At 38.4% G+C, this 25,742-nt stretch overlaps 7 protein-coding genes across 7 annotated transcripts; 4 read left to right on the top strand and 3 right to left on the bottom strand.

Annotated features, from left to right (window-relative positions):
* The first annotated feature begins 1,833 nt into the window (after positions 1-1,833).
* On the top strand, positions 1,834-3,933 carry LOC124306491 (3-oxoacyl-[acyl-carrier-protein] synthase, mitochondrial). The gene is made up of 4 exons (XM_046767278.1): positions 1,834-2,037; positions 2,161-2,394; positions 2,504-2,884; positions 3,005-3,933. The coding sequence occupies exons 2-4, from the start codon at positions 2,214-2,216 to the stop codon at positions 3,745-3,747; spliced, it is 1,305 nt and encodes a 434-aa protein (XP_046623234.1). The 5' UTR covers positions 1,834-2,037; positions 2,161-2,213; the 3' UTR covers positions 3,748-3,933.
* On the bottom strand, positions 3,756-6,543 carry LOC124306490 (venom carboxylesterase-6-like). Its single transcript, XM_046767277.1, has 8 exons — positions 6,088-6,543; positions 5,734-6,025; positions 5,387-5,584; positions 5,148-5,326; positions 4,924-5,092; positions 4,517-4,852; positions 4,316-4,436; positions 3,756-4,225 (listed from the first exon to the last, which is right to left on the bottom strand). Exons 1-8 carry the CDS (start codon positions 6,286-6,288, stop codon positions 4,051-4,053), a joined length of 1,671 nt encoding a protein of 556 aa, XP_046623233.1. The 5' UTR covers positions 6,289-6,543; the 3' UTR covers positions 3,756-4,050.
* Positions 6,544-6,947: 404 nt separating this feature from the next.
* On the bottom strand, positions 6,948-12,389 carry LOC124305258 (gametogenetin-binding protein 2-like). Its single transcript, XM_046764461.1, has 11 exons — positions 11,718-12,389; positions 10,060-10,250; positions 9,842-9,985; positions 9,495-9,707; positions 9,218-9,421; positions 8,897-9,065; positions 8,652-8,816; positions 8,464-8,553; positions 8,123-8,365; positions 7,595-8,002; positions 6,948-7,503 (listed from the first exon to the last, which is right to left on the bottom strand). The coding sequence occupies exons 1-11, from the start codon at positions 11,805-11,807 to the stop codon at positions 7,327-7,329; spliced, it is 2,094 nt and encodes a 697-aa protein (XP_046620417.1). The 5' UTR covers positions 11,808-12,389; the 3' UTR covers positions 6,948-7,326.
* A 65-nt stretch (positions 12,390-12,454) lies between these two features.
* Positions 12,455-14,323, top strand: LOC124305262 (neuferricin). The gene is made up of 3 exons (XM_046764468.1): positions 12,455-13,181; positions 13,391-13,718; positions 13,826-14,323. The coding sequence occupies exons 1-3, from the start codon at positions 12,851-12,853 to the stop codon at positions 14,004-14,006; spliced, it is 840 nt and encodes a 279-aa protein (XP_046620424.1). The 5' UTR covers positions 12,455-12,850; the 3' UTR covers positions 14,007-14,323.
* Positions 14,324-14,339: 16 nt separating this feature from the next.
* LOC124305267 (uncharacterized) lies at positions 14,340-16,610 on the bottom strand. Its single transcript, XM_046764477.1, has 4 exons — positions 16,509-16,610; positions 16,169-16,212; positions 15,439-15,597; positions 14,340-15,323 (listed from the first exon to the last, which is right to left on the bottom strand). The coding sequence occupies exons 2-4, from the start codon at positions 16,192-16,194 to the stop codon at positions 14,963-14,965; spliced, it is 546 nt and encodes a 181-aa protein (XP_046620433.1). The 5' UTR covers positions 16,195-16,212; positions 16,509-16,610; the 3' UTR covers positions 14,340-14,962.
* On the top strand, positions 16,312-22,272 carry LOC124305256 (transcription initiation factor TFIID subunit 2). The gene is made up of 19 exons (XM_046764457.1): positions 16,312-16,820; positions 16,989-17,043; positions 17,126-17,289; positions 17,366-17,582; positions 17,669-17,907; positions 17,983-18,204; positions 18,276-18,489; positions 18,593-18,844; positions 18,928-19,136; positions 19,211-19,450; positions 19,536-19,785; positions 19,863-20,003; positions 20,093-20,283; positions 20,359-20,570; positions 20,664-20,883; positions 20,965-21,121; positions 21,338-21,493; positions 21,586-21,756; positions 21,853-22,272. Exons 1-19 carry the CDS (start codon positions 16,777-16,779, stop codon positions 22,162-22,164), a joined length of 3,666 nt encoding a protein of 1,221 aa, XP_046620413.1. The 5' UTR covers positions 16,312-16,776; the 3' UTR covers positions 22,165-22,272.
* Positions 22,273-22,722: 450 nt separating this feature from the next.
* LOC124305263 (MOB kinase activator-like 4) lies at positions 22,723-25,527 on the top strand. The gene is made up of 4 exons (XM_046764469.1): positions 22,723-22,852; positions 23,418-23,791; positions 24,010-24,144; positions 24,437-25,527. Exons 1-4 carry the CDS (start codon positions 22,763-22,765, stop codon positions 24,531-24,533), a joined length of 696 nt encoding a protein of 231 aa, XP_046620425.1. The 5' UTR covers positions 22,723-22,762; the 3' UTR covers positions 24,534-25,527.
* Positions 25,528-25,742: the final 215 nt, after the last annotated feature.

Here is a 25,742-nt window from a genome sequence, read left to right as displayed (position 1 = left end):
TCATTTTTCATTTCCAAACAGGGTTCACCCTAAATTTCTAATGCTTATCAGGCTTTAGCAAAAGTGTTGCAAATTTCGAATACATTGTAACGAGGAGCGGAACTGCATCAGATTTTCAATAGATTTGTTTTGAATTTATCATTCGACGATCAAGTTATTTTTGTTTCTTTAGATTGATTCACGGTATTAATAATTGGTCCCAGTTTGTATACAGTTGTCAAGTATCGATGCAAATTGCGCACAATAGTTTGTGCTTCATTTATCAATTGCACAAATAAATCTTTCAACGATTGTGTAATTAATACCTAGACGGATTTCATCTGAATTTTTCAGGTGTAGCAAGCAAACACGACTCATGTTCTGTTCAATATCACAAACATCTTCAAATAGGCGTTACTCTGCAAAGTCACTTTACATTACATTTATGAAATTGTTACAGTCATTGAATAGGAGTTCGCATCCCAAAACACGTGTTGCATGAAGAATCATTTGACGTTAATGAGAAATCTTCTATTTTAAAAGATTTAAAGGAAAATATTTACTAAAGTTGGCCTGAATATTTTATATCCACGTGACCAGATAAAATTTCGAGAAAAATTTTTAGAATAATCCTTCAATTTCCTAAACCTGATGCGCAGATCCAATCTGAGAGGTTTGCATCGTAAATAAAAGAGCCATCTTTCAAAAATTCATAACTCTGCCAATTCGCTAGTTGTAATATAAGCCTTTCGCGAAATGCTAGCGAATGATATGTTGATTACCCGGAAATAATATGGGCGGTGTCGGATTAGTACTTTTACAATTGCATATTCAATTTTTTTGCGCATCATATCACATAATGCATCCTATATGTATACACAGAAACATAACAATTCATTTTTTACATACCTGTTATTCGGTTGTGTTGTTTTCTGCGTTCGAGTTTTTTCTCTAACCTCCGCAGTCTCTTCGTTATTTGTTCTCCATCAGTCTCTTTCCTATTCGAGCCACACACACGCACTTTTCACTATTATGCTGAAGTTAGTAACGTTATCGTCACGATCACGTTTCAGAAGAACCGTTGTTTTACAATTGCAGTCATGTCAAAAATTCAGTAAATCATAATCATAATGAAGCAAAACGTATTCATAAAAAACTTGACTACTTCAAAGTCCCTGTGAACTTAAAAAAATTGTAATTTTTTGTTACGTTGACGTTACTAACTTCAGCCTCTTCTTTTCACTTCACAACCGTAATTCGGATCAACTTCGTCAACGTAGTACCAAAAGATCGTTTGATGGCGATGTATTGTACTCACGATATTGGAAAATGACGCTCAGCATATTCCTTGCTGTCGAATAATTGTAATCCGCACAGTTCAGACGCTAAATTGACACTAAATCTCAAACCTGGTCGCATGCTGCTCGCCTTTCGAAATTGAGCTCAATCAACAAACCTCTGACTGTTATTCTCCTTACACGTCAACATTCCGAACGTAATACTTTCTGTAAGGATGCCAAGAATGTATGGGAGAAAATTTCGGCGTATGAATGCCACTGGATTGTAATATCAAACGATTTTTCTTTACGATTCTTGATTACCTGTCCGCGGCACCGAATTTTCACTTCAACTGAACCCTACGCATGTTCACTTGTTTCGAAAATACCAAATTTCGAACTTATGATGCGCTACCTGTCGGGGATACCGGGAACAATGATGAACCGAATTTCTTGCCCGGTAGCAGAAAAAATTACTTTGTTAAAATATTTGTTATCGATAAGCCGATATAGTAGCTACTGGCTTTTTAACTCCATCTGTCGGCGTGGCCAGCTACTATATGCAAAATTCTTGAGTCAAGATTTGAGGTTATGTATAAGCATCACAAATGACCAAACATAACCTCTTTTTTTTACGATCTCTTAATATCTTCTTAATTTAGTAATTCCACTCCGCATGAATCCGTATTTCTGCTCGCATAAGTTATTGCGGCAAATTCTACACTCGAGTAAATTATTCAATTTTGAGAGAGAAGTTGTCGACACAGGGAGCAACAATTGTGTACGTACACGATCATATTTTGTTGTACGCTGAACAATACGCACAAACAAACGATTTCGGTTACCGATTACAATTTGTAAATTCAAAACATAATTAATTAATATCCGCTTCGTTCGTTTGCAGAGCTTCTACTCCAAATACACGAAATGAAATAGAGTTAGGGCTCATTTCCTGAGATGACACGCTGGCTTTCAACGGCTTCGAAAATTCGTAATCGCCGTGTGGTCGTCACAGGAATGGGGGTCGTTTCCCCCCTAGGTGTCGGCCTCAAAAACTCATGGAAATCTCTGATCGATGGAAAATCTGGTATAAAAAAACTCGACAGAGAAGAGTACGAAAAATTGCCCTGCAGAATTGGTACATTTGAACTTTACGAACACTACTTTCGTTTGTTCAATCTTCAAGCAATCAAGTCTTAAGAGTTTTGTTTCAAATGATCTGAACAAATTTTTTACCTTTCAATCAGGGGGTCTGGTTCCTAGAGGAAATGGGCCAACTGAACTGAACATAGATTCGCATTTCTCAAAGGGTCAGTTGCGGACCATGTCCATGGCGACAGTATACGCTCTGGTTGCATCGGAAGAAGCACTGAACGATGCGAGCTGGAAGCCGGTTGAAGAGAAAGATAAAGAAGAAACTGGCGTGGCTGTCGGGGTCGGGATGATCGATCTCGTTGACGTATGTGACACTAATGACGCCCTGAAAAAAGGCTACAGTAAAGTTAGCCCGTATTTTGTTCCAAGGATTTTACCTAATATGGCTGCTGGTCAAATTAGCATCAAATACGGATTCAGAGGCCCTAATCACGCTGTTTCAACTGCCTGTGCGACTGGGGCACACGCCATTGGTTGGTAAATAATTATTGCCACTCAAGGAACACTTGTCGAATCGTGGGAATTCTTAAATACCACCACGGACTACAGACCTGAGGCGTTTCAGCTCCAATTTATTGCTCTTTACTCTCTAGGTGATGCTTTTCGTTTTGTACGTGGGGGTGATGCGAATCTGATGGTCTGTGGGGGAGCAGAAGCCTGTATCAGTCCATTAGCCATTGCAGCATTTTGTCGATTAAGGGCCTTGAGTACGTCGCGTAATGAGTCACCCCAAGAGGCATCGAGACCCTTTGACAACGACAGAGACGGTTTTGTAATGGGTGAAGGGTCTGCCATATTGGTTCTAGAAGAATTGGAACATGCACTTGAAAGAAATGCTAGAATTTACGCAGAGGTATTGGGGTACGGATTGTCGGGTGATGGCGCGCACCTCACTGCTCCCAGGGAAGACGGTTCTGGGGCATTTTTAGCTATGAGGAGAGCAATGAACGATGCCTGCATTGAACTTTGCCAAGTCTCTTATGTGAACGCTCATGCAACTTCGACCCCACTTGGCGATGCGATTGAAGTCAAAGCCATACAATCCCTGTTTTGTGAGCACAGTGAAAATCTGATGATATCTAGCACGAAGGGAGCCCATGGTCACTTGCTGGGAGCTGCAGGGAATTTAGAAGCTGTATTTACAGTGATGGCCATCAAAGAAGGACTTGTTCCACCGACGATTAATTTGAACCATCCAAACTGCGAATCAAAGATCAATTTTGTTAGAAATTTTGCTAGAAAATGGGAGGGAACATCGAGAAGAATCGCGCTGAAGAATGCATTTGGGTTTGGCGGAACAAATGCCTCTTTGTGTATAGCTCAATATATTCATTAAACGGTTTCTAGAAATCCAGTAAAGCTTATGCTGCTTGTATATTCTGTAAAAATTGACAAAATAAGTAATATTCTGGGTAGGTATGTACATTAGCTTTGTTAGAGCTTCGATATTTATGCATCAATTTAACTTTTTGCAATGATTGTACGTGTATTATTCACGTTTAATAAAAATTATATTATTTAACCATTGGGTTTTTGCTTATATTATGCCCTATTTTGTGATTGAAGTTTTGAACCAATCCTAGTTTATAGGATCACAAAATCTAAATCTGAAAACGGATCAATTTATTGTTATCATATTTCAAGCTGCTAAAGTATAATTATTTTCGTTGAAACCGATAGAATGCCAGAAGTTTTTCTGTCCGAACTCAGGTTTGCTTTGAACGTCAATTTTATTTGGTCCAGCAATCTGCAGATAACACATTTCACCTGCACACTCATTCAACGTGGGCCACTCCACCCCGACGTTAGGTGAACTGAAAAATGATTTATTGTTTGTTAGTTCCATGCAAAGATCATACTCTTAAGATAGATTGTTGGAAATGGGATCGCTTGATAAAACTTACCCATCTATCGCAAATGATGTCCAAAATTTGAGCAGCTTCTTTTGCATTTTTAAGTCTTGCGGTAAGGTTATATTGAAATTTGTACTAAGAACATACAAGTGCTCATCGGAGTGACTGACTCCTGCAGAATACAAGCAGGAATACAAATGTAATTCAACTCGGTCGAGAGCGTTGCTTTCAAAGTGTCTCGATAAAACTTACCAAAGTTTTCGTCACAGGCACACAGTAAGTTGCTCAGACTGTGATTGCCTCTGTATGTAAATTGATAAAATCGGACAGGGCTCTTGTTAAATCGTGCCTGTAATCTTGCAGCGTTATCGCAACTGTAGACAAACAGCCGGTCCCCGATCATTTGTACCGTTTGATTGAACGTCGATCTGCTGAATTGTTCACTTCCAAGATAATGCTCTTTTATCAAGCTCGAAATATTTGCATGATCAACGTTTGGAATTGTGTAATAATAATCCAGCAGATGTGGCGCTATCGTATCCCAGCGATCGTTCATCTCTTGGAGGATCGTGTCATTGGTCACATAATCTGATCGAACATGATCAGAGTATTGTAACAATTCAAATACAGCTCAAAATCGGTGCCAATAAATATCTTACCAGCAGCGGGATAAAGACCCTCCTCGCTAACTATGCCTACAATCCATGGCACGTCTTGTGCTTTACGAGAACTTATTATTTCAATGGGTGGTTGATTGATAAACGTTAATTCGCTACCTTCTTTCTCGACAACTGGTCCAAACGGAACATGGGGACTGGCCCTCCAAAACTAATGAAATGTCTTTAGGTTTTCGTTTTGCTAAATCAATTCCAATGGTACTTACTATAAACTTTTCAAGAGCCTGTACTATCTGATCTGCAGGTCGTGCTTTCATGCAGTCGATCATCAGCTTTACATTGGAAGTTGTACAACCAACGACGGTAGCTAATTTCCTAGTCTTTTCAAGAGAGTCTTCAGCAAGGCTCCAAGGGTGTAAAGCAGTTCCACTGAACGACATTCCCCCTATGGATACCGTTTTACAACGCAAAGATCAAGATATATAGAGTAAATGTGAGTACTTACCGTGAAACAAACCAGAGCTGAGATTCGTCAGATAATGATAATGAACAGACGCTCCTCCAGAGCTCTGTCCAAAAAGTGTTACTTTTGCTGGATCGCCGCCAAATGACCTAATGTTGTTCGCCACCCAACGCAACGCCACTGCTTGATCCTTGAGACCCATGTTTCCAGGCACAATCTCATCCTCGGTACTTAGAAAACCTCAACATTCATGCATATTGATATTAATAATAATTTGCATGCTGATATTTATATTTATAATAAATGCACACTTTCACACACAATCTGCTGAAAATTGATGCAAATACGTGATCTATCATTACAGTCGTACCAAAAATACACCCACTTACCCAGTGGACCGAGTCTATAATTAATTGTGACCAGTATTACGTTTTCATTGAGCAAATATTTCGGCGTGTACTTCGCTCCACTCCCAGAATGAAAGGCGCCTCCATGAATCCAGAAAATAACTGGTAGGAGACTATCACCCCTTATGGGGGTAAATACGTTAAGGTAAAGACAGTCCTCTGAACCAATTACCTTACCAGATGGATAGGGTGGAAGGTAACTGTACTGCATGCACCATGGACTTGACTGTCTTGCAATTAAAATGTCTGTCCATGGTGAAATAGGTTTGGGCACCTGCGAAGATTCCCTGAAATTAGTGAAACTGGTAATGTCTGAAAGCATCCCTTGAACATTACCCCAAATCTTAAATTTCCAATCGGTGGTTGAGCATACGGTATCCCTTCGTAAGCTTCGTATCGTCGACCATTGCTCGAAGTTTTGTAGTGGCCTTCTACCTGTCCCAAGAGCGATACAACGCTTGGATATGATTCACCAACTTGTTTGGCAAGGGAAAACCCAAACACCAATATAAATTTAACAATAATCATAGACTTCATTGCTTCGCTGAAGAGTGAATTGCCCTGTATTACACTACATATATACTCTTGAGACTATCAAAAAAACTGGCTCTTTCACCCTCTTATAGATCAAAGCTTTCGCTGGGAACTAATGCATAATTTACAAGTAGCTTATTTATATGTTAATTGCATCAATTGCTTTATCATATTGCTACGCTCTTGAATAGAAAGAGACGGAGGTAGACCACCATCAGTGGCTATCTCTTTCTACCAGCTGGCCGAATTCTACTGGCCGAAGCGTAGTCCATACAATATATCAATGGTTGATTGCTACTGACTCTAGAGATGAAGTGTCAATGACACACAACGTTCGTTACAGGTTACAGTCGTCACAACATATGCAAGGAATGCAGCATGGTCTCAGATTAGATTACGCTTGGCTTTCACTGTGTTGTGCTCACTAAACGTAAATAAGTACTTATCTGCTGTTAATAGTATGTGAAAAAACTTCGTGTAAGCTTCATATTTTCAGTTTTTTAGAAAGAAATTCAGTATGAAAGCTATTCTATTGATATACCAGGTGAATGTTGCGATAAGCTCGTGTCCTGATTATTACTGTATTTACTAGTTACGAATAAAAAATTCTTACGAATCACACATAAATTGAGAAAATTGAAATTTTTTTTTGTTTCAATATCTTGGTTACAGATTTATTGTGTATATTTTGTATATCAGATTTTTTGTTTTTCACCAAAGTTTGATAAATATATATTATTCCATGAGCTGAGTGACATAATATTTGCCAACGATACTTATTATTCATAATTCATTGTTATTATTACAATTTTCGACATTATTATTATCATGATCATTCGTGCGATATTAATTCAAGGGCCTTTTCTTCATAACTGTGTATGCTTCTGGTAAAAAATATACCAAACAGAGAAGTAGCATTTGAGTGTATCTACACTGGCAGTAAATCAAGGTAGAAATGTAAAATAGAATAAAAACGGAAAAGAAGGAACCCCAAGAAATTGAAAATACTTCCTAGTAAGTAACTGTACCCAATAGGAATCCTTAATGTGGAATATTAAAGGGTCGGTGATGGCTACAGAGTATCGCAAATCGTTTCTTAAGGGTTTGCCGCAATTCTTGACGTTTCTCAAGTACTTGGCACATGCGCGATTTGAACTCTTGAACTTCTTCCGCTGGAATATAACTCTCTTTGCTCTCGTCCTCCGAAGAGTATGAATCCTAAGAATACAGAAATTATTTATTATTTATTGCCGATGGTTGAATAATACGAGCTTGAAACAGAAATGGGAAGAATAATTTTTGTAAGTACCTCGAGCATCTGCATAAGCGTTAGCCCACCACCTCGCTCACTTAACAGGGAGATACTGGAACTGGAATGCGCAAGCTTTTCGGAAGGTCTTGTATCGTGACAATCCCCTTCGCGATTACAGCAGCTATCGCTGCAGGCAACCTCTGAGCCTTCTGGTGTGCTTGGTAGCGATGAACTGCTCACATTGTGTTCAGAGGAATATCCGCAGTCTTGGGATGATTGTTCGCTGGAAGAGCGACCGTTGCTAAAAGCGGCAACAGCATCTGTATACTGCTTCTTCATGTCCAACCACATAGCCAAATTGTTTGAATGCTGATTCATCAGTTCATCCATAACCTCCTTTGAACTACCTTCCAAAAACTCCCTGGGATAGTACCAGTACCCATCCTCGTCCTGTTTCATAATCTCCTGAGAATCACAAAGAAAAAAAACAATAAAATAAATTAACTAATGTAAATGTGAATGACTAGAGTTGGTAGAAAAATTTTTATAACACACAATGGAATAGTATTCACATCATCAACTCACCCGGCAGTGTGGACAAGGCTTGCACCCTTCGTATAAGTGCCCTACAATTTCAGGACTTGAATTACTTATTGACTTCAGATCCATAGGCCCTTTTTTATCGGGACTCTTTTGTACGCTGGAAGACTTTTTATTAGGGAATGTTGTTGTTTGAGGTTTCGCTTTGCTCACGCCTTGAGACTTCTTAAGGCAATCTGGACACTTGCACGTTGGTAGCCCCTTATTTTTTGGATCCAAAACCTGCAACTGATAAACAAAGAGACCTTGAGTGACAATATCCAACAGCGATGAGCCGTTTCTTTACACCAAAAGAAAGTCGTGCGATAGTATCCAAAATCCTTTACCTTATGTCGGTCAATGTTTTGGGTCGTTGGCTTCGAGTCTACGCACGGACATGAGAGTTCTCTTCCAGGCCCGTACTTATCCTTTGGGCACTGGTGGCAAATAAAGTTCAGGTTAGAGGGTTAATTTATTAATCAACGAATAGTTTAGAAGTAATCAATTTCCGCCACTTTTATAGCATGCATCTTACTTCGCAAGTATTTTCTTTCTCCTCCGTTTCATAACGACGTTCTTTCTTCTTCTTACGCTTCAATCGAAGCTTTTCACGCCGTTGTTGTTTAGCAAGTTCCTCTCTTGTTAGTTCCTCGTAAAGTAGTTCTAACTGAGTGATTCCTTGTTTGACCTCTACCGCCATCTGTTGGTGAATAAATAATACTGTATGTTGTTATTTCATAACAAAGTGAAAATAGTTATTCTAACGCTCTTCAAATTTACCTGAAAATTTCTGGATAACGCATCAACCGCTACTGCAGCAAGCACCTTGCAAACAGTTTCTTCCTCCCTCAGGCGTCGATGGACACGATGCAATCGTTCAGCAACGCAAATACCGAGACAAGTAAGAACTTCTTCTTGGGCAATCTCTAACGTTTTAGCATGACGCTCTCTAAAATATTCATTATTATCAGTCAGAGTGTGAGGGAATGAATATGTACAGCATACAGTAATTAAAAAGATAGAATAGACTTTCAAATTTGAAAGCTATACCGCGAGTCAGGTGAGAAACAAGCTAAAAGGAAAATCAGTGTGTATTCTTACCTGCCCATCAGCTCAGGCTGTGCTCTTCCAATTAAATTGCTAATATAATCAGTATTAGTTTGCAAGTGAACATGTCGTTCAGGAATGCATCGTCTGATTCCAGCATATAAAGCAGGTACATAACCTTTCTCTTTGGCGGGATCAGCTTCAGTAGTGAGGAGGGAGGAGGCGAGGAGCACTTTCGTACGACATTCACTACAGAATCTATAATAATTAAATAGCTTTAGTTTAGCGGTAGAACAAGTTCCAAGAAACATTACGAGATCGTCGCACATACCTGTGCTTTCGCAAATACGTATCAAGCGTCACATCTAGCGAGTCATTTTCAACGAGAGCAACTTCTTGTCGGCAAGCATTTCTCATACATTCCCAAACGTCCCTCCAAGCGCTGGGTGGCGGCCGCATTCGTTGCATCTCTAAAGAGTGTAGGGCGCATCTGCGTGATTTTTTACTACGAGGTTGGCGATCCACTAGGCTGTTTAATCGTGCGCTAAGAAAAGAATGAAGTTTAATTAAACGAACGAACGATACAATAAGACGTGTCAAAGAGTGTGAAGAATTTTTTCAACGCTTTATAAAATTAAAAAATACTTGGACTCTTCTCAATTTTCTCTGAACCCATACCTATGCCCTTGTAACATGGTACATAATAGTTGAGGTGAATCCAACACCTCATCCCGTATAGTTAGAAGACCATCGGGTGTTATTACAAGAGGATCAAGCGCAGGATGGCCGGACTTCATCAAGTCGTAGAATAACCTCTCAACGCTGCAAAGAATTATTTCTACGATCAATAAATGGTTCGAAAATATTTAACTCGCAACTTGTAGAGTTCGGCTCACCTCCGTCTGCAGCCAACACAGGGAACTGCTTGTCCCAGAATAGCGAGCATGTCTTTACACGTAACTTCAAAGGAAGCCTTAGCTTCCTCTTTGGTGAGCATGTTCAGCTTCCTAGAAAATTCATCTAGCTGTTTTCCCCTGACTAGTGGACCGTCGCAAACTGCGCCTAAACCATTTACGTCCATTATCATCTGTGAAAAATGATATACAGGGTAATTAGAAATGTGTGTTAATTAATTGGCAGCACAACGAATTGTGCCTCTTTTTTCAATACAATATACAATACCATCTTTGCTTATAAATATGGCACAAAACTTATTACAAATCTGTCATAAATCATTCATATATTAAATTATAATAAATTTTCAATACTAGCAGAAGTAGAAAAATTCACATTTTCTGCAACACTGCAGCAAAAATTAAGACTGTAATTGCATGTTATAACAACATGAAATATAAAATAATAATAAAGATTACATAGCCATGTTGATGCTTGAATATTTATTTTTTAAGCCAGATAAAAGATTAAATAATCCATGTGGCTTAAGCGATCTCTTGATGAACTGAGAGAATGGATATTTATTGCTGTAGTTGTTGAGATATTTTTGCGAAGGGTGATTCATGCATGGAATTTATAATACAAAATAACAATATCATTTATGACCACGGCAATAATCCAGGAAATGCAATTGCTCAACATTTCCCAGTTTTCCATGTCTGTAATGACTCTGAATCAAAGTGTATAGACAGGCGTAGAAATGTTGATGAAATTCATGCATCCAGCTGTATCAGCAGTACGTAACGTGACTCGAGTTTTATTTGCAAGCTAAACAAAATTGACTATGAATCAGGAACATGTGTAGAAGACTTGTTTTTTCAGTCTGAAATTATTGCATTACAGTTATAAAAATCAATGCGATGACCCATTTTCTTTCATCAACAATAAATTCATGGTCTTAAACAAGATTCGGCTAAAGCTTGTTAAGAAGTAATTTATAATTCTGTCATGCAGTTATATCTCCCCCTGAAATCAGTTTTTTGACTTCCAAATGATTTTGAGTAACATAGGTGTGAAAGTAGGTCGAGACAATCAAGAGGTAGATAAGCCAGAGATCCTACCCGACCCGATGCTACGTTGTTTGTGTAGCATGACTGCACGTTCACGATTACTTCTAGCCAGCAAACAATACAGCATGAGCGTTTCCTATCTCGAACTTTTAACATTATCTCGACCACATGGGACCGAATGAAACCTTACTCCGAACGGTGATTCGCTGGATGACAATTGTCGAGCTATCTAAGAATGGTTCTTGTTCGCTTTGTTAGAAAGAAACAAGTTACAGGTAAACATGAAAATGTAACGACGAGTTCATCAGTGCCAGCTAAAAAATCTATCTTTTAATACAGACGCGATTTTCCGTCGTTATTTTACGAGAAAAACAAACGAAGGACGAGTTCTCCAAGGTCTAGGTCGTTACGCCACTGTGCTAAGAAATACGGGCTGGGTCACGTAGCTTTGATTCTGACTTAGGTTAAGTTTGATGACGAGCGGCGAGCAAGGCAGCTGAGGATGGAACGCCGCCCCCCCCGAATCAGGAAAAACATGATAAACGAGGAGAAGATTGATGAGAAATAACAAAAGCGACATATTTACATACCGTGAGATTTTCGTCGATGATCAGCGGCAGTTGTCTACGCGTCAAAATGACCGAGTTATCACCACGCCAAACCTCAATTAACTTGGCCATATTTTCACGTTATTAACTATCGTCAACGGGGTGGGTGATTATTGCCTGGTTAATAAAACCCTCAGGATTCACCTGGTCTAGTTGAAAAAAATCGACGATCGAACGACGCAACTGTTCACTGATTTTGTTATGTCACGAACATAAAACAACGGAACCCAACAATGTTCGTGTTGGTTTAGACGACGTTGACTGCCATTTGCAGAAGTTTCTTCACTTTTCTCTTACTTCCGCCCCTCGGTTTGTCCCGCACTTGATGCTGCTGCCAACTAAAGTCTGCTTTTACACACATGCACGAGGGCGTCTCTTATAGGTATAGCTACACGTACGTATCTCTTAGGTATATATCGTTATAATTATCCAGCAGGCGTGATCGCGCAGAACCTCTACGGTTTAATTTTCAAAGCGAAAGCTGGCTAAACACTGCCGAATAGGCAGGTGGTTACGGGTGATTAATTTTCCCCTGATCGCCTCAGTGCGGGTGCCGCTTTCTTAGATCGAAATCGCCGACTGCGTCGCAACAGTTTTTACTATTTTACCGTAATCTCCAGATCACGCATGAAGAAGAGCAATAAAAAAATTCTAATCGCCCGCGCCCTGCCTGCTACGCACCGCTGCGCCAAAAGTCTTTGTACATAAGTAGGTATACAAACCTGGGTATATTACACATACACATATACGCGCGTCGTTGGTGCTGCTGCTTAGTTTGAAAATGGTGGAAATGTTTAGATATCCCGTTTTGTACGTGCCTGGTCTGTTTTCACAAGTTTTAAAATAGCAACATACCCTTTTAACGTGTCACGAGGATCACGCGCGATTAGCCTTTTCATCATGCTCCCGTCAATATACAATTGTCTTCCAACAAAGCTGACTGAATAAGAATATGAAAATTTGTAAAAAAACGAATTCAGAAATAACAAGATTCTCTAAGTTTAAAAACTCCGCCTTTTCGACGGGCGTTAAGGTCAATGCCCCGCGACCCCAGAAAATAGGACATTTAATCAACGTACAGCAGAAAACTCTATACCTATAATACTTGAGAAATCATGAAGAGAAGATACGTTTGGATCGTACTGTTGCTAGTAACGCTGTACACCCTATACCGTTACGATTATCAAAAAACACTCGTTGCAAAGTTGAAATACTTTGCATGGAACGATGTATTTTTCATGCCATTCTTCGCTTCGTCTTCGTTGCCATCATCTTCGTCAGCTTCTGGAGGAAATGAACAAACTGTTCGGCTATTCACGCAAAGCCAACTCAGCCGGTATACGAATCTCGAGGATGGTTTGTACCTTGCCATACTGGGGCAGGTTTATGACGTAACCAAAGGCGAGCGACACTACGGACCCGGAGGATCGTACCAGTCGTTTGTCGGTGAGAAACTGAAAGCCTATTTCAAGCTGCAATATGAAAAGGGTCTAGTTGCTATTAGTAGAGTAAAATAAAACCAAAATTAGATAAAATTGTTATTTTACATAGCACAATGCATATTATGTTCTAGAATTTTATTTTGATTATTTTCATATTCTGTAAGACTGTAATATAAATTATTATATCACGTCGATTTCTTCTATTTGTAACAGGGCGTGATGCGTCGCTGGCCTTCGTCACAGGGGACTTCAGTGCCGAAGGATTGACCGACGACGTTTCCAGCCTGAAGCCATCCCAAATCAAGTCTCTGAGCGATTGGACAGGGTTCTACGCCAAGGATTACACGTACAAAGGGAAACTCATTGGGAGATATTACGATAGTGATGGTAATCCAACGTCGCAATATCACATGATACAGGAGATGCTGGCCTTAGCTGAAAAGGAAAACTCTAGTGAAGAGCAGAAGAAGAGAATCTTTCCTCCTTGCAATATAGAGTGGAAACCCGATGTTGGGACTAGATTGTGGTGCTCGAAACGAAGGTAGAAATTTCAGGATTGAGGTCTGAGGAATTTTCTTCAAGATTCGCTCATTAGCATTCTAATGCTTTTAGAGTAACTGCATTTTTCATTACTTATCTTTATTTTAGTGGTGGAATAGAGAGGGATTGGATCGGGGTGCCCAGAATGCTGTTCGAACCTGGCTCCGAACAGCACCGCTGTGCTTGCGTCAACTTAAAAAGTAAAGAACACGAAATGCACAAGGGAAATCTACGAGAGTACGAAGGATGCGCTAAAGGCTCCACTAACTGTGTGATTAAAAATAGCTAATCATTCAATCGCTATGATATTTTGTAAAATTTGCATTCCAACAGTGATAAATTAAGTATCTGATTTTCTTTTCTCATGAATAAACATGTTATTTTTATATACATATGTTATCGTGCTTGTTACTTAATATCCATTGCGTCCGTAAAGGTCTGTCTGTGGTTATGTTATTCATATTTGTGTTGAAATGTTTAAAAGATACTTTCGATTTAAAAATATATATTATATACATATTTATACCAATACAGTATACATGTATATAATCATGTTGTTACGATTCCTTACACACGGTAATAATAAAAAGATCTGTTAATTTTTAATTCCACGCAATTTAATTTTCAACTAATGTCTTAAAAGATTTACAATATAGGAAGTTTATCAGGGTACTTATCGGGATACAAAATTTTAAACTATTGCATAAACGAAATTTTATAACTACTTTTCACAGATGTCTAATAAACAAAAATAATCAAAATCTATTCACATTTTTGTACTTTAATATTGTTATTGGATCTGGAAAGACTGGTAAACCCAGTTTATGTATTATCTATTGTTAATCATTCAATAACTAAAATTGCATCATTCGTAGAAATCATTATAATAGCTGCAAATTCAATGTGATTTAGTATAGATTGAAATGAACAGTCTCTGGTGTACTAGTTATATTTAGAGAGATGAGTTGTTATACTGTATGCTATAATACGATTTCTATCGGTACAAAACTCATAATCAAAGAAAAAGCAAATTGTATAAATTCAGGAACTTATAGCCGTCAATTGTATAGTAGTGATAACTTCATTTGCACGACCTTTAGCTTATTACTCAAATACAAGTTTCACGATTTCTCATTGATTGTATTCGTATCTATCAAACTTAAATTAATATTTATACAGTCTTATGATAGTTTTATAATATGCAACTAGTGAATTCAATCAGCGTAGTTTGATCAAATCTCTTGTTCACTTATCTTCGCCCTCAAATTCAGGAGATGACTCTGGCTGCATGGTATTCAACTTGGCGAACAACACCTCCATTGTTGTACATCTCCTTCTGTGCTTGATATTCGAACCGAAAACTTTCTTCACCCTAGCCCGCCTTTTTTTCAGCTTAGAAGCTGTCGGCTCTACCTGAAATTCAATCATTCTTTTGAACTTCTTAGCTCCAATAAGTACGCTGCTTTCACCCGGGCCCGTCCTTTCCTCTAATATAGTTTCCAGCTTCTTTGGAGAAAGTTGTAAATTTTTGTCCAAGTAATACCCGGTGATGTCTGCATCTCCTTCCATTTCGGAATAACGTCTTTTTCTGGGTTTCTGACTGCACCTTACAGATTCAAATTCAAAAAATATGATTTTATGAAGGAGAGCTAAGAAAATCTGCAAAAACAATTCTTATTTTCTGAATAGAAACTAATCCTCCAGTTTTGTCTTGATATTACCTGCGATTCGCTGTTACAGACATATCAGTTCTGGGAATTCTTTTCCTGAACACCCGTTTGGTAACCACTTTTTGGTTAACATCTGGGGTAACAGTGAGCATTTCAAGGCTAGCCGTGACCTCGGGCAGACTGATTTCCTTATTACTACAAATTTCTTCACTGTCAATGAAAAATAAAAGATAATTATTCATTAAATTCCATTTTTCAATATATTTCAAGTCTCATTATAGACTTATCAGAGGATGAAAGGATTGATTTACATCGATTTACTTGGATATTTGGCAAAAGTAAAAGCAAGCCATGCATTCATTTTTGCAAAAAAAATGCTGCGATCGTCTATGGTCACAATGATTTAATTGCAAAGTATATTTGATAATAATGTTGTTAAAGATACGGCGCGATGAAATAGTTTCGACAAGGTTGTACCTTGGATTGTCACATAAGTGAAAACATTGAACTTTGTAATGCAAGTATATTACATAAATTGAATGAAACACTCGATTGCCGATAATTGAGGACAAATTTGTGAATCAACAAACTTTCTGTATCACCTGTTTTGGTCAAAAGATCGTTTGAAATAGTTTTCAGACAAAGTTTTCTGTGTTCGAATACTTCGTGAAATTTAATATCAAAATACATTTCCGCTGTGCTCAAGTCACGGTAAATCAAGCGGAAAGAATCAGAATGCAAACAAATCGAAAATTAGATAAGAGTGGACAAACAAACTTACGATGTGCCTTCATTCTTTGCATCCATTTCCCTTCACTGTCCTACCTAAAATAGTATCTCAATTGTTTACTCGTTGGCGTTGTTAGTTAAACACTATAAATCAACTACTCAATTCAAAACAAAATACATCAGGGTAACATTATTGTATACGTTATATCTCTTAAATAAAGGATTAGAACGACGCGCGAGCCGCCATGTCGCTCAGTTGTACTCAGTTAGGCATCCTTGGCACTTTGCCACCCCAAAATACAATCATGGCAAGAAGGAAGGCACAAATGCGAATATGGCTAGGTTAACTCATTTGTACAGCAAAGTCAAAGATAGTTTATACGTTGTCATACTCGGTCACACTCCAGTTTTCTTGGATGGAATGTGATGGAATGTGAAGTAATAGCACGAAGCGCACGAAGTAATGATACCTGAAAATTTCGTTGGACTCTTATCGTGTAACGAATCGAAAATAACTATCCAGTACGAATCGATTCTCGAAGCGATGCTTGACATAAGCGAAAACACTACAAGTAGATGGGGCAATAGCTGCCAAAGTACAGAGATATTTCAGTAATTCTGTTATGAGGAAGATATTTTAATCGTCACATCAATGGAAACATGAAGAAGGAAAAAACGGCTGATAACAGCCGACCCTATAAATTATAAGTATTCCAAGTAGTATTTAATTTTTATCGATCTTTGATTTTTTAGGTTATGCAGTCATAACCACTTTTCAGAATTACTTTAAATAAATTAAAGCAGGTCAAACTATCATCTGTGATCTTTGATTTGAGACAAAGAGTACTATCAATACTGTTTTCTCTTTTTACAGCTCATCAAATTTTGAGCTTGACTGGAATAAGCTTCCAACGGAAAAGCATAATTGTAAGTTTGTTTACAGTATTTACAGTGTCCTGGCTGTTCTTCACATTGCTTGTATTTTTCGTTTCTTTTTAATATCCTCAAGGGTTTCGTCGAGCTGACCATCGTACCGCTCAGGGACACTCTACGCCTGATTAAGCTAAATGCCAAGCAATGCAGAATCTACCGTGTTTGTTTAAATGACACTTACGAGGCGCCATTTCAGTACTTTGATCCATTTTTGGACATTTGTCAGGGGGATGGAAAACAGTAAGTTGTTCTAAAACCTTTGCTCTGTTAAATGCAATCTGAATTTCCATTTGCTCCATGATATTTTGTGCCTCAGACGATCCTTGGAATTTTATTCCACTCATCATTTGGCCGCTGCTCAGCGAGTCGACCCAGATAACAACTCTGGTGAATTAGTCATTCAAGTACCACCAGATGCTGCTCATCTAGTCGGAGAAGGAAGAGGTCTGAGAATAGGGATTGAGTTTTCACTCGAACAACCACAGGGTGGGGTTCATTTTGTATTACCGGACTGTGAAGGAAATTTAGCTGAGGTATCCGCACGTTTCTACTAATCACTCCTTTTTTCTTTCATTATAAATAATTGTAAGATATGTCATATTCTTCATTATTTTTCTAGAGAGGGGCACACATGTACACGTACAGCTATGAAAACTCATCTCGACTGTGGTTTCCTTGCGTCGATAGCTTTGCCGAGCCTTGTACCTGGAAGCTGGAATTCACAGTTGATGATTCAATGACGGCAGTTTCTTGTGGAGACTTGGTAGAAGTTGTATACACTCCAGACATGCGGAGAAAAACGTTTCACTATGTTTTAAACACCCCTGCATGTGCTCCGAACATCGCTTTAGCCGTTGGGTACGACGGAAACTGTTGCCTTTGCTCGAAGTCCAAAAATGATGTCTAAAAATAATGTTTGTTTACAATTTTCAGGCCATTTGAAATATTTGTCGATCCCTACATGCACGAAGTCACTCACTTTTGTCTTCCCCAACTTTTACCGTCTCTCAAAGTTTCAGCAAAATATATGCATGAGGCCTTTGAGTTTTATGAAGAAACTCTTTCAAATAGGTATCCGTACTCGTGCTATAAACAAGTATTCGTTGACGAAATTGATGAGGATATCAACGCCTATGCAACAATGAGTATTTTGAAGTGAGTAAGTTTCTTACTCATGTTTGAACCATTGCGAACAATTTGCTCCTAATGACAACTTTCAATTTCAGCACAAATTTATTACACTCTACAGCGATTATTGATCAGGTTTACATCACCAAGAAGGCTATGGCGCAGGCAATTGCCGAGCAGTTCTTTGGGTGCTTTATTTCAATGCAGAATTGGTCTGACACCTGGCTTCCTAAGGGGATTTCAACTTACCTAACCGGGCTTTATGCAAAAAAATGTTTTGGTAACAATGAATATCGTGAATGGGTTCAATCGGTGAGATATTGACTTAATTTCATTCTTTGGTCTGGATATTAATTAAAAGAGTCATCTCGAGGCTTATTTCACGTGAAATATGATCAGTGATTCGTTTTGCTAGGAGTTGCAAGAAGTGGTTAAGTATGAGGAGCAGTTTGGAGGAATAATATTGGACCCCTCCCAACCGCCAGCCCCCTTGCCTATTGCTGCTAACACGCCAGCTCCGGTACCAAGGGTCCCAGATCCAGGGTTTTACTTTCCGATCAGAAATCTCCACACCATGTCGCCTAAGTACATCGAGGTACTACGGAAGAAGGCACACTTGGTCATTAGAATGTTGGAGCACAGGATCGGACAAGAACTTCTTTTGCAGGTGACTTCAAGTTGGTGATAATTTGAATTTTTGAAGAACATATTTTTTTTGACCTTCATCTAAACTTACTTTACTGTTTTGAGGTGTTCAACAAGCAATTATCTCTGGCCGCCAATGCTGCGCAGCAGAAAATTGACTCTGGCTTATGGTCGCATATGCTGATCAGCACAAATGTATTTACAAAGGCGATTTTTACAGTCACCGGTAAAGATATGGCTGTGTTCATCGATCAGTGGGTCAGAACAGGTGGTCATGCGAAATTCAGCCTTAGCTTCGTTTTCAATAGAAAAAGGTAACTGTGTTTATAATTCAGTCGAGAAGAGTTACGAAGAGATTATCAACTTATTTAAAAAACTTCCATTGCAGGAATACCGTAGAGTTGGAAATTCGTCAAGATACAACAAACCAGAGAGGCATAAGAAAATACGTTGGCCCTTTACTGGTGAACATTCAAGAACTGGATGGTACTTTTAAACACACGCTACAGATTGAAGGCACTGTCGCTAAAGCAGATATAACTTGCCACAGCAAAAGTAGACGAAATAAGAAGAAAAAGATTCCTCTCTGCACTGGAGAAGAGGTCGATATGGATCTGTCAGCTATGGAGTGAGCATCTGATAAGTTTTACAATTCTTAATGCGATATAATAAATCCACACGAATTATCAGAGATATTTATAAATCAATTTCAGCGATTCACCAGTACTCTGGATCCGATTAGACCCGGAAATGACGCTTATGCGAGCGGTGCAAATCGAGCAACCTGATTATCAGTGGCAATATCAATTAAGACATGAAAGAGACGTTACTGCTCAATTGGAGGCCATCGAGGCTCTTCAAAATCATTCTACTCCTGCTACTAGATTAGCTTTGACTGATACGATTGAAAACGAACATTGTTATTATAAAGTCAGGTGTCGAGCCGCTCACTGCTTGACAAAGGTTTGTGTATTATTTAATTGAACAGGTTTTCTTAAGCTTGCCATGTGCAGTGATTGATGAAAATCTTTTTTTTCCAGGTGGCTAACGCAATGGTCGCGACATGGGCTGGTCCTCCAGCTATGTTGGCAATTTTTAGAAAATTATTCGGCTCTGCATCTTGTCGAAGAATTATAAAGCAAAATAACTTCACTAATTTCCAGCATTATTTTCTACAGAAGGTGGGCAAAAGAAGCCACAAAGTAGAATCAGACCCCGGATTTTAGTATCACAGTTAAAACGTGGCATCACTTGGCTTTTTCTTTTACAGACAATACCCGTCGCTATGGCTGGCTTGCGCAACGCACATGGCATATGCCCGCCAGACGTCTTGACTTTTTTGATGGACTTATTCAAGTATAATGACAATAGTAAAAATCGCTACTCGGACAATTATTATAGAGCTGCTTTGGTTGACGCCTTAGGGGCGACTGTTACTCCAGTGATCAGCGTGCAACAAGGGTAATTATTGAGCTATACCTTCCTCTGTCCATAGTCTTACAGCTACCGTGTTTTATTTTGGAATGTTTCTTACAGCACGGCTATTACTGCAGAGTCGCTGTCGATAGACACAAAAGCCATTCTTGAAGAAGTAACGAGGAATTTGAATTTAGAGAAACTGCTGCCATGTTACAAGTACACGGTCAGCGTCGCGTGTTTGAAGGTCATAAGAATATTACAGAAATTTGGACATTTACCTAGTAATCCGCATTTATTCAGAGCTTACGCTGCATATGGACAATTTATTGGTAAGTTGTCTCTGAAAAAAAATATGGCGTGGTTCTTTTTCTCCTCACTTTAGAAGCTCCCAGTTTCAGAGCACTGTCTTGTCTGCTTTTCAGATGTTCGGTTAGCTGCATTGGAAGCATTGATAGACTTTACAAGAGTAGATGGCAAATGGCAGGATATGGAGTTCTTACTCGACATGGCAGAAATGGATCCTCACCCTGGGGTGCGGCACAGATTAGTTAGGCTGATTGTGGAAAACCCACCATTTGAAAGAGCCCATAAACATAGACTGGACAAACCTGATCTTGTCGATCGTATTTGGAATTTGATCAAGTAAATATTTCTGTTTGTATTGTTGAAAATATTCCCTGTATAATGCACGACTTGACTATCATTGTGACAATTATGTTTTAGCGGCATGCTGTCTCACGATACAAAGCTGAGGTGCGACTTGGTTGATCTCTACTATACCTTGTATGGCAGTAAACGACCTCTCTGTATACCAATTCCAGAGCTTGCGGCCATCACCAAACCGAGAAAAGTCGGACCTCATATTAGCCCAGAGCGTGATGTAATGAATGTTCAATACTCTGATAATAATATAAAATTTAATATGCAAAATCGAGTGAAAAATGGATTTGCTGAAATTTTTAATGTCCAAAAATATTTCGATAAAAAGTATTAGTGTTATAACACTTGGGATATTTTATAGCCGAATCGAATTTGTAATGAATCTTTCTTACGCTTATTACGATATTCCAAAAGTAATGGATGATGATGTATTTAGATACAACCAAACCCGGTCAATGTGAACCTCGAAACTCCACCTGACATTGAGGTCGTGCTTGTTCAGAATAAAAGGAAAGCTTCTCCGAGTAAGGACCTACCTGGTCCGTCTAATAACATGTCTTCTGAGTGTGGCCCTGAAGCTAAAAAACAAAAGGTATGAACATGTTTCGAATAGATCTAAATTCAATCTCTGTGGGTATTTCATATGTGGTACCCGATGTTTATTCGTTTTTTTGTTGTTACAAGGATGATAAAACCCCGGGATCAAACGAGGGTAAAGTTAAATCGGAATACTACAGTGACAACTCTGCATCCTTGCCAGGAATTATGGGCACGCAGGGCCCTGTTGGTTTCGAGCCTGGGATGTTCAAGAAAGAACAGGAGGACCACAAACATAAGGGAGATTCTGCAAATAAGGTAAAGCCTCACCTCCTCGGTTTCTTTTCTCTGGCCTTAGTATCTAACTGTGCCATGAGAATTTCAGAACACTTATTTTCTTTTCTTTCTCTACAGGGTAAGAAGAAGAAGAAAGACAAGAAGAAGCACAAACATAAACACAAGCATAAACATGATCACAAGCATGGAAAAGACAAGGATAAAAAAGAGAAGGATAAAACTAAAGATAAAGATAAGGACAAGGAAAAGGACAAGGACAAAGATAAAGACAAGGATAAGGACAAAGAAAAGGATAAGGACAAAGATAATAATAAAAGCAAGGATAAGGATTCAAATAATCTCAAAATTAAAGATGAGACCTTAAGTTCGGCTAGCTCGAGTCCAAGTCCAGACGCGAGTACTGTTACATTAGAATTCGTTTTCCCATGAGAACAGAATATTTTTATTCCAGATAAAACAATTACTTACCAAATAATTATTGTATTAAATACCTTTGTACGCTCTTTTATGCACAATAGAATTTTTTTTTTCTTATGACTGTGGCGTATTTGTATGCTTATGCGTGTATGAATCACTATAGTGAATTATCTTGTAAATAAAATCATCGTCGATACACCACCCATAAAATGATCGTATTAAACATTGATTTGAAACCGTATACCTCGGTAAAAAAATTCTCATACTTAAAAGTCAATCACTTTTCATCCATTCGAATGAACTCATTCTGTTTCTGTGGTAAGCAGAAAAAAGTGAACATAGCTTGAGCGGTTTAGCACATGTTTGTATTATCTAGGGAATTGGACCACTGAACTATATAATACAACTATAGTTCAGTGGATTGGACACAATATTCGTAATCTTGATGATTAATTGAAAAATACCCATTCGTAAAATTTATATTACATATTTATAATCGATCGGTAATGTCATATCGATAAGTTCGGCTTTTGGTTCGATTCCCGATCTTCACGCCATCTAGCGACCAAGATATTTTTAAGGCTTGAGCGCACTACCGCATCACGCATGCATGTGTTTGTCGGTCGAGTGCAACACTGGCAAAATGAAGATGGCGGACGGATCTTTGTTAAGAAGAAATAGGCCCGGAACAAAGGCAAAGGTTAATAAAAAATAATCAATTTACAATATTATGATACTGCTAATGTATAAAAATCAATTGCTCTTAGAGTTGCCTGATCTTTGGTCCTCTATGAGCTCGATTTTCACCGCCATTCACCACCGACACGTCGCTCCGAAAATCAATGATACACTCTTGACATGAAATAATAACTCACAATTCGCACGTATTCTCATCAAGTTATCTATAATATTCAACCTCTACTCGCATCCGACTCGCTGTCGCATTCCTGGAAAATCCTTTCTCCCGTCCTTGACAGACGTTGAAATTTTGAATTTGACAGATCACTCTACTTCTATTTCCAACAGGTTCGAAAAACGTCCTTATGTCAAGCGCACTGTTTGTTTAATTATCGTAACCGCGATACCGGAAGCATCTCTGCTAATTGACCGAATGTATAAATTATACCCCAAAATATCCTCCGATGTATCTGGAACTGCATTTTAACCTGTTCCCACTAAATTCCTTTTAAGGTTGTTTGACCCTGTTATCATACACTGTGCATAATTTCTTTCAAAATAAATAGAGGAAAACAAATTTCCAATAGGATTTTTGCCGCTGGCCAGATGAGCCGTTTGAGGAAATGGACAGCACACTTGCAGTGCAACAGTACATACAACAGATAATAAGACGAGAGCCTTCGAACATTGAGCTCATTCTTGGTATGCCTGATGGTCAGGACGAGGGAGTTTGGAAATACGAACACCTGAGGCAGTTCTGCATGGAATTGAACGGATTAGCAGTGAGACTCCAAGGGGAATGTAACCCCGAGACTTGCACTCAGATGACTGCCACTGAACAGTGGATATTTTTATGCGCTGCTCACAAAACGCCAAAGGAATGTCCAGCGATCGATTACACTCGGCATACTTTGGATGGTGCCGCTTGCCTACTCAACAGCAATAAATACTTCCCAAGCAGGTGATCAAAGTTTCCGAGTTGTTGTTCAACCATAACTCACACTTTTCTCACTGACGCATGTTGGATACTCTGTTTAAACCTCCATGCTTTCTAGTCACTATTTCTTTACCGTGTACTCAACTTTTTATATAATTTTATCCTGTGTATAAGCTTTCTGGTTCATGCTTACCTCAGATGTTTTCTGTCTGTCTTACGTTACTGTCACATTTACTTTGCAGAGTCAGCATCAAAGAGTCATCTGTCGCAAAACTTGGCTCTGTATGTCGTCGAGTTTACAGGATCTTCTCACACGCCTATTTTCACCATCAGTCAATATTTGACGAGTTCGAAAATGAGACATTCCTTTGTCGCAGGTGGGTTATAAAATGTTTTAATAAAGCGTCTTGGCTTACCTCTCAACACTAACTCCAATTTTCCACTTTTGTTCATTCAACAATGAAAAGGCCTTGTAGTTATGCTTTATTTATGTTCATAACTATATTTTTTGACCAACAAACTGTGCCCAAATTGCTCGAGAGGTATCCAAGCAGTCACTTCCGAGCATGTCCTGGATATACATGAGAAAATAAGTCCAATTACACCAAGAAAAAGAAGACTGTTTCACCTATATCCTTTACGAGTGTATGATCGATTTAAACTTTACAGGTTTACAGCGTTTGTTATAAAATATAATCTGATGTCTAAGGACAATCTCATAGTACCAATATTGGAGGACGGCGCACCAACGGAAAGCGAGGCATAAGGATTGTCGTTCTTATCATCTTGGCTGGGGCCCGAATGGCAGATTAAATGAAATCTGTTACTGAGCGATCCACATATACAGATATATTTAATATCACACGGCATTATCTCAGGTGGCATGCGATTGACACTGAGACCAAACTAATGGACGCATGTTCAGATTCTGGTCAAATTATTGTTAAAAATCCTTGACTGAACATCAGAAAAGTAAGTGCCGTCGGTAAAGTTCTCCGTCAATCACTGAATCAATTCTGTTTATATTTATCCAAATTTATTTATACGTGTTTTTCCAATATCATGCCGAATCAACTTTTCCGTCGCACTTCGAGAAATTTGTCCTCCTTTTTCTCATTGATACACAACCTGAAGACTGTTTGTCTGAATAGCTACGATTAATTTACTATCCATATAATGTGAATCAGAGCCTGAATTATTATGATTTTCTATTTAATTGAATTTAAATCGATCTTTTGTTTCTGTTGGTAATAATTTATCAGGTTCAACCAACGATAATTACAGGATGGATCATGAATCACATACTTTACTTACGTATCATCTTGTTTTACCGACGTACCACTTCTCACTCCGTATAGCGTCGCGGCTAACGTGTGTGCGTCTCGAAAGTCTAATCCATCCATTCTAAAATCTGTAAATGCTCGGAAATACACTTTGAAATGAACAAAATAACTTAATGAAGGAAAACTCGTTAATAGTTATTGATGAAATACAAAGTTTCTTGTAAAATCTCATACAATTTACTTTGCGAATTCATTGTGTTAGCTGATCTACCTACTTTGACTTTTACCTCACAGTCACTTCTGAGTTTTTGAGTAAAAAAAACTCCAGTTGTCACACTTCAAAATAAAATTTGTGACTGCAAGTTGAAATATATAATTTAAATTTGAACCGGTTAATTTTTTCTTTCTTCAGTTTTATTATTAGTCGCGATTGAAGTAATGATATTTTTTCTCAAGACCCTGTTTCTATCGATTGATGAAGTTATATTGGATAATAAAAAAAAAAAAAAAAGAAAAAATCTTATGTCTAATTATTGTAATTACTGTAGCTTAGAAAAAGAAAAATAATAATAATAATAATAATAACAACAATAGAGGAATAGTGTGCGAGTCCTTGTAATAAGACGTAATAGTGGTTACATAAAAAAATAAATGTTGTATAATCGTTATATATATACACATTATATAACACG

This window comes from Neodiprion virginianus, chromosome 5 (genome assembly GCF_021901495.1).
Source record: "Neodiprion virginianus isolate iyNeoVirg1 chromosome 5, iyNeoVirg1.1, whole genome shotgun sequence".
Classification (NCBI taxonomy): domain Eukaryota; kingdom Metazoa; phylum Arthropoda; class Insecta; order Hymenoptera; family Diprionidae; genus Neodiprion; species Neodiprion virginianus.
The sequence above is the reverse complement of the archived record's forward strand: the minus strand, read 5'-3'. Positions and strand labels throughout refer to the sequence as shown.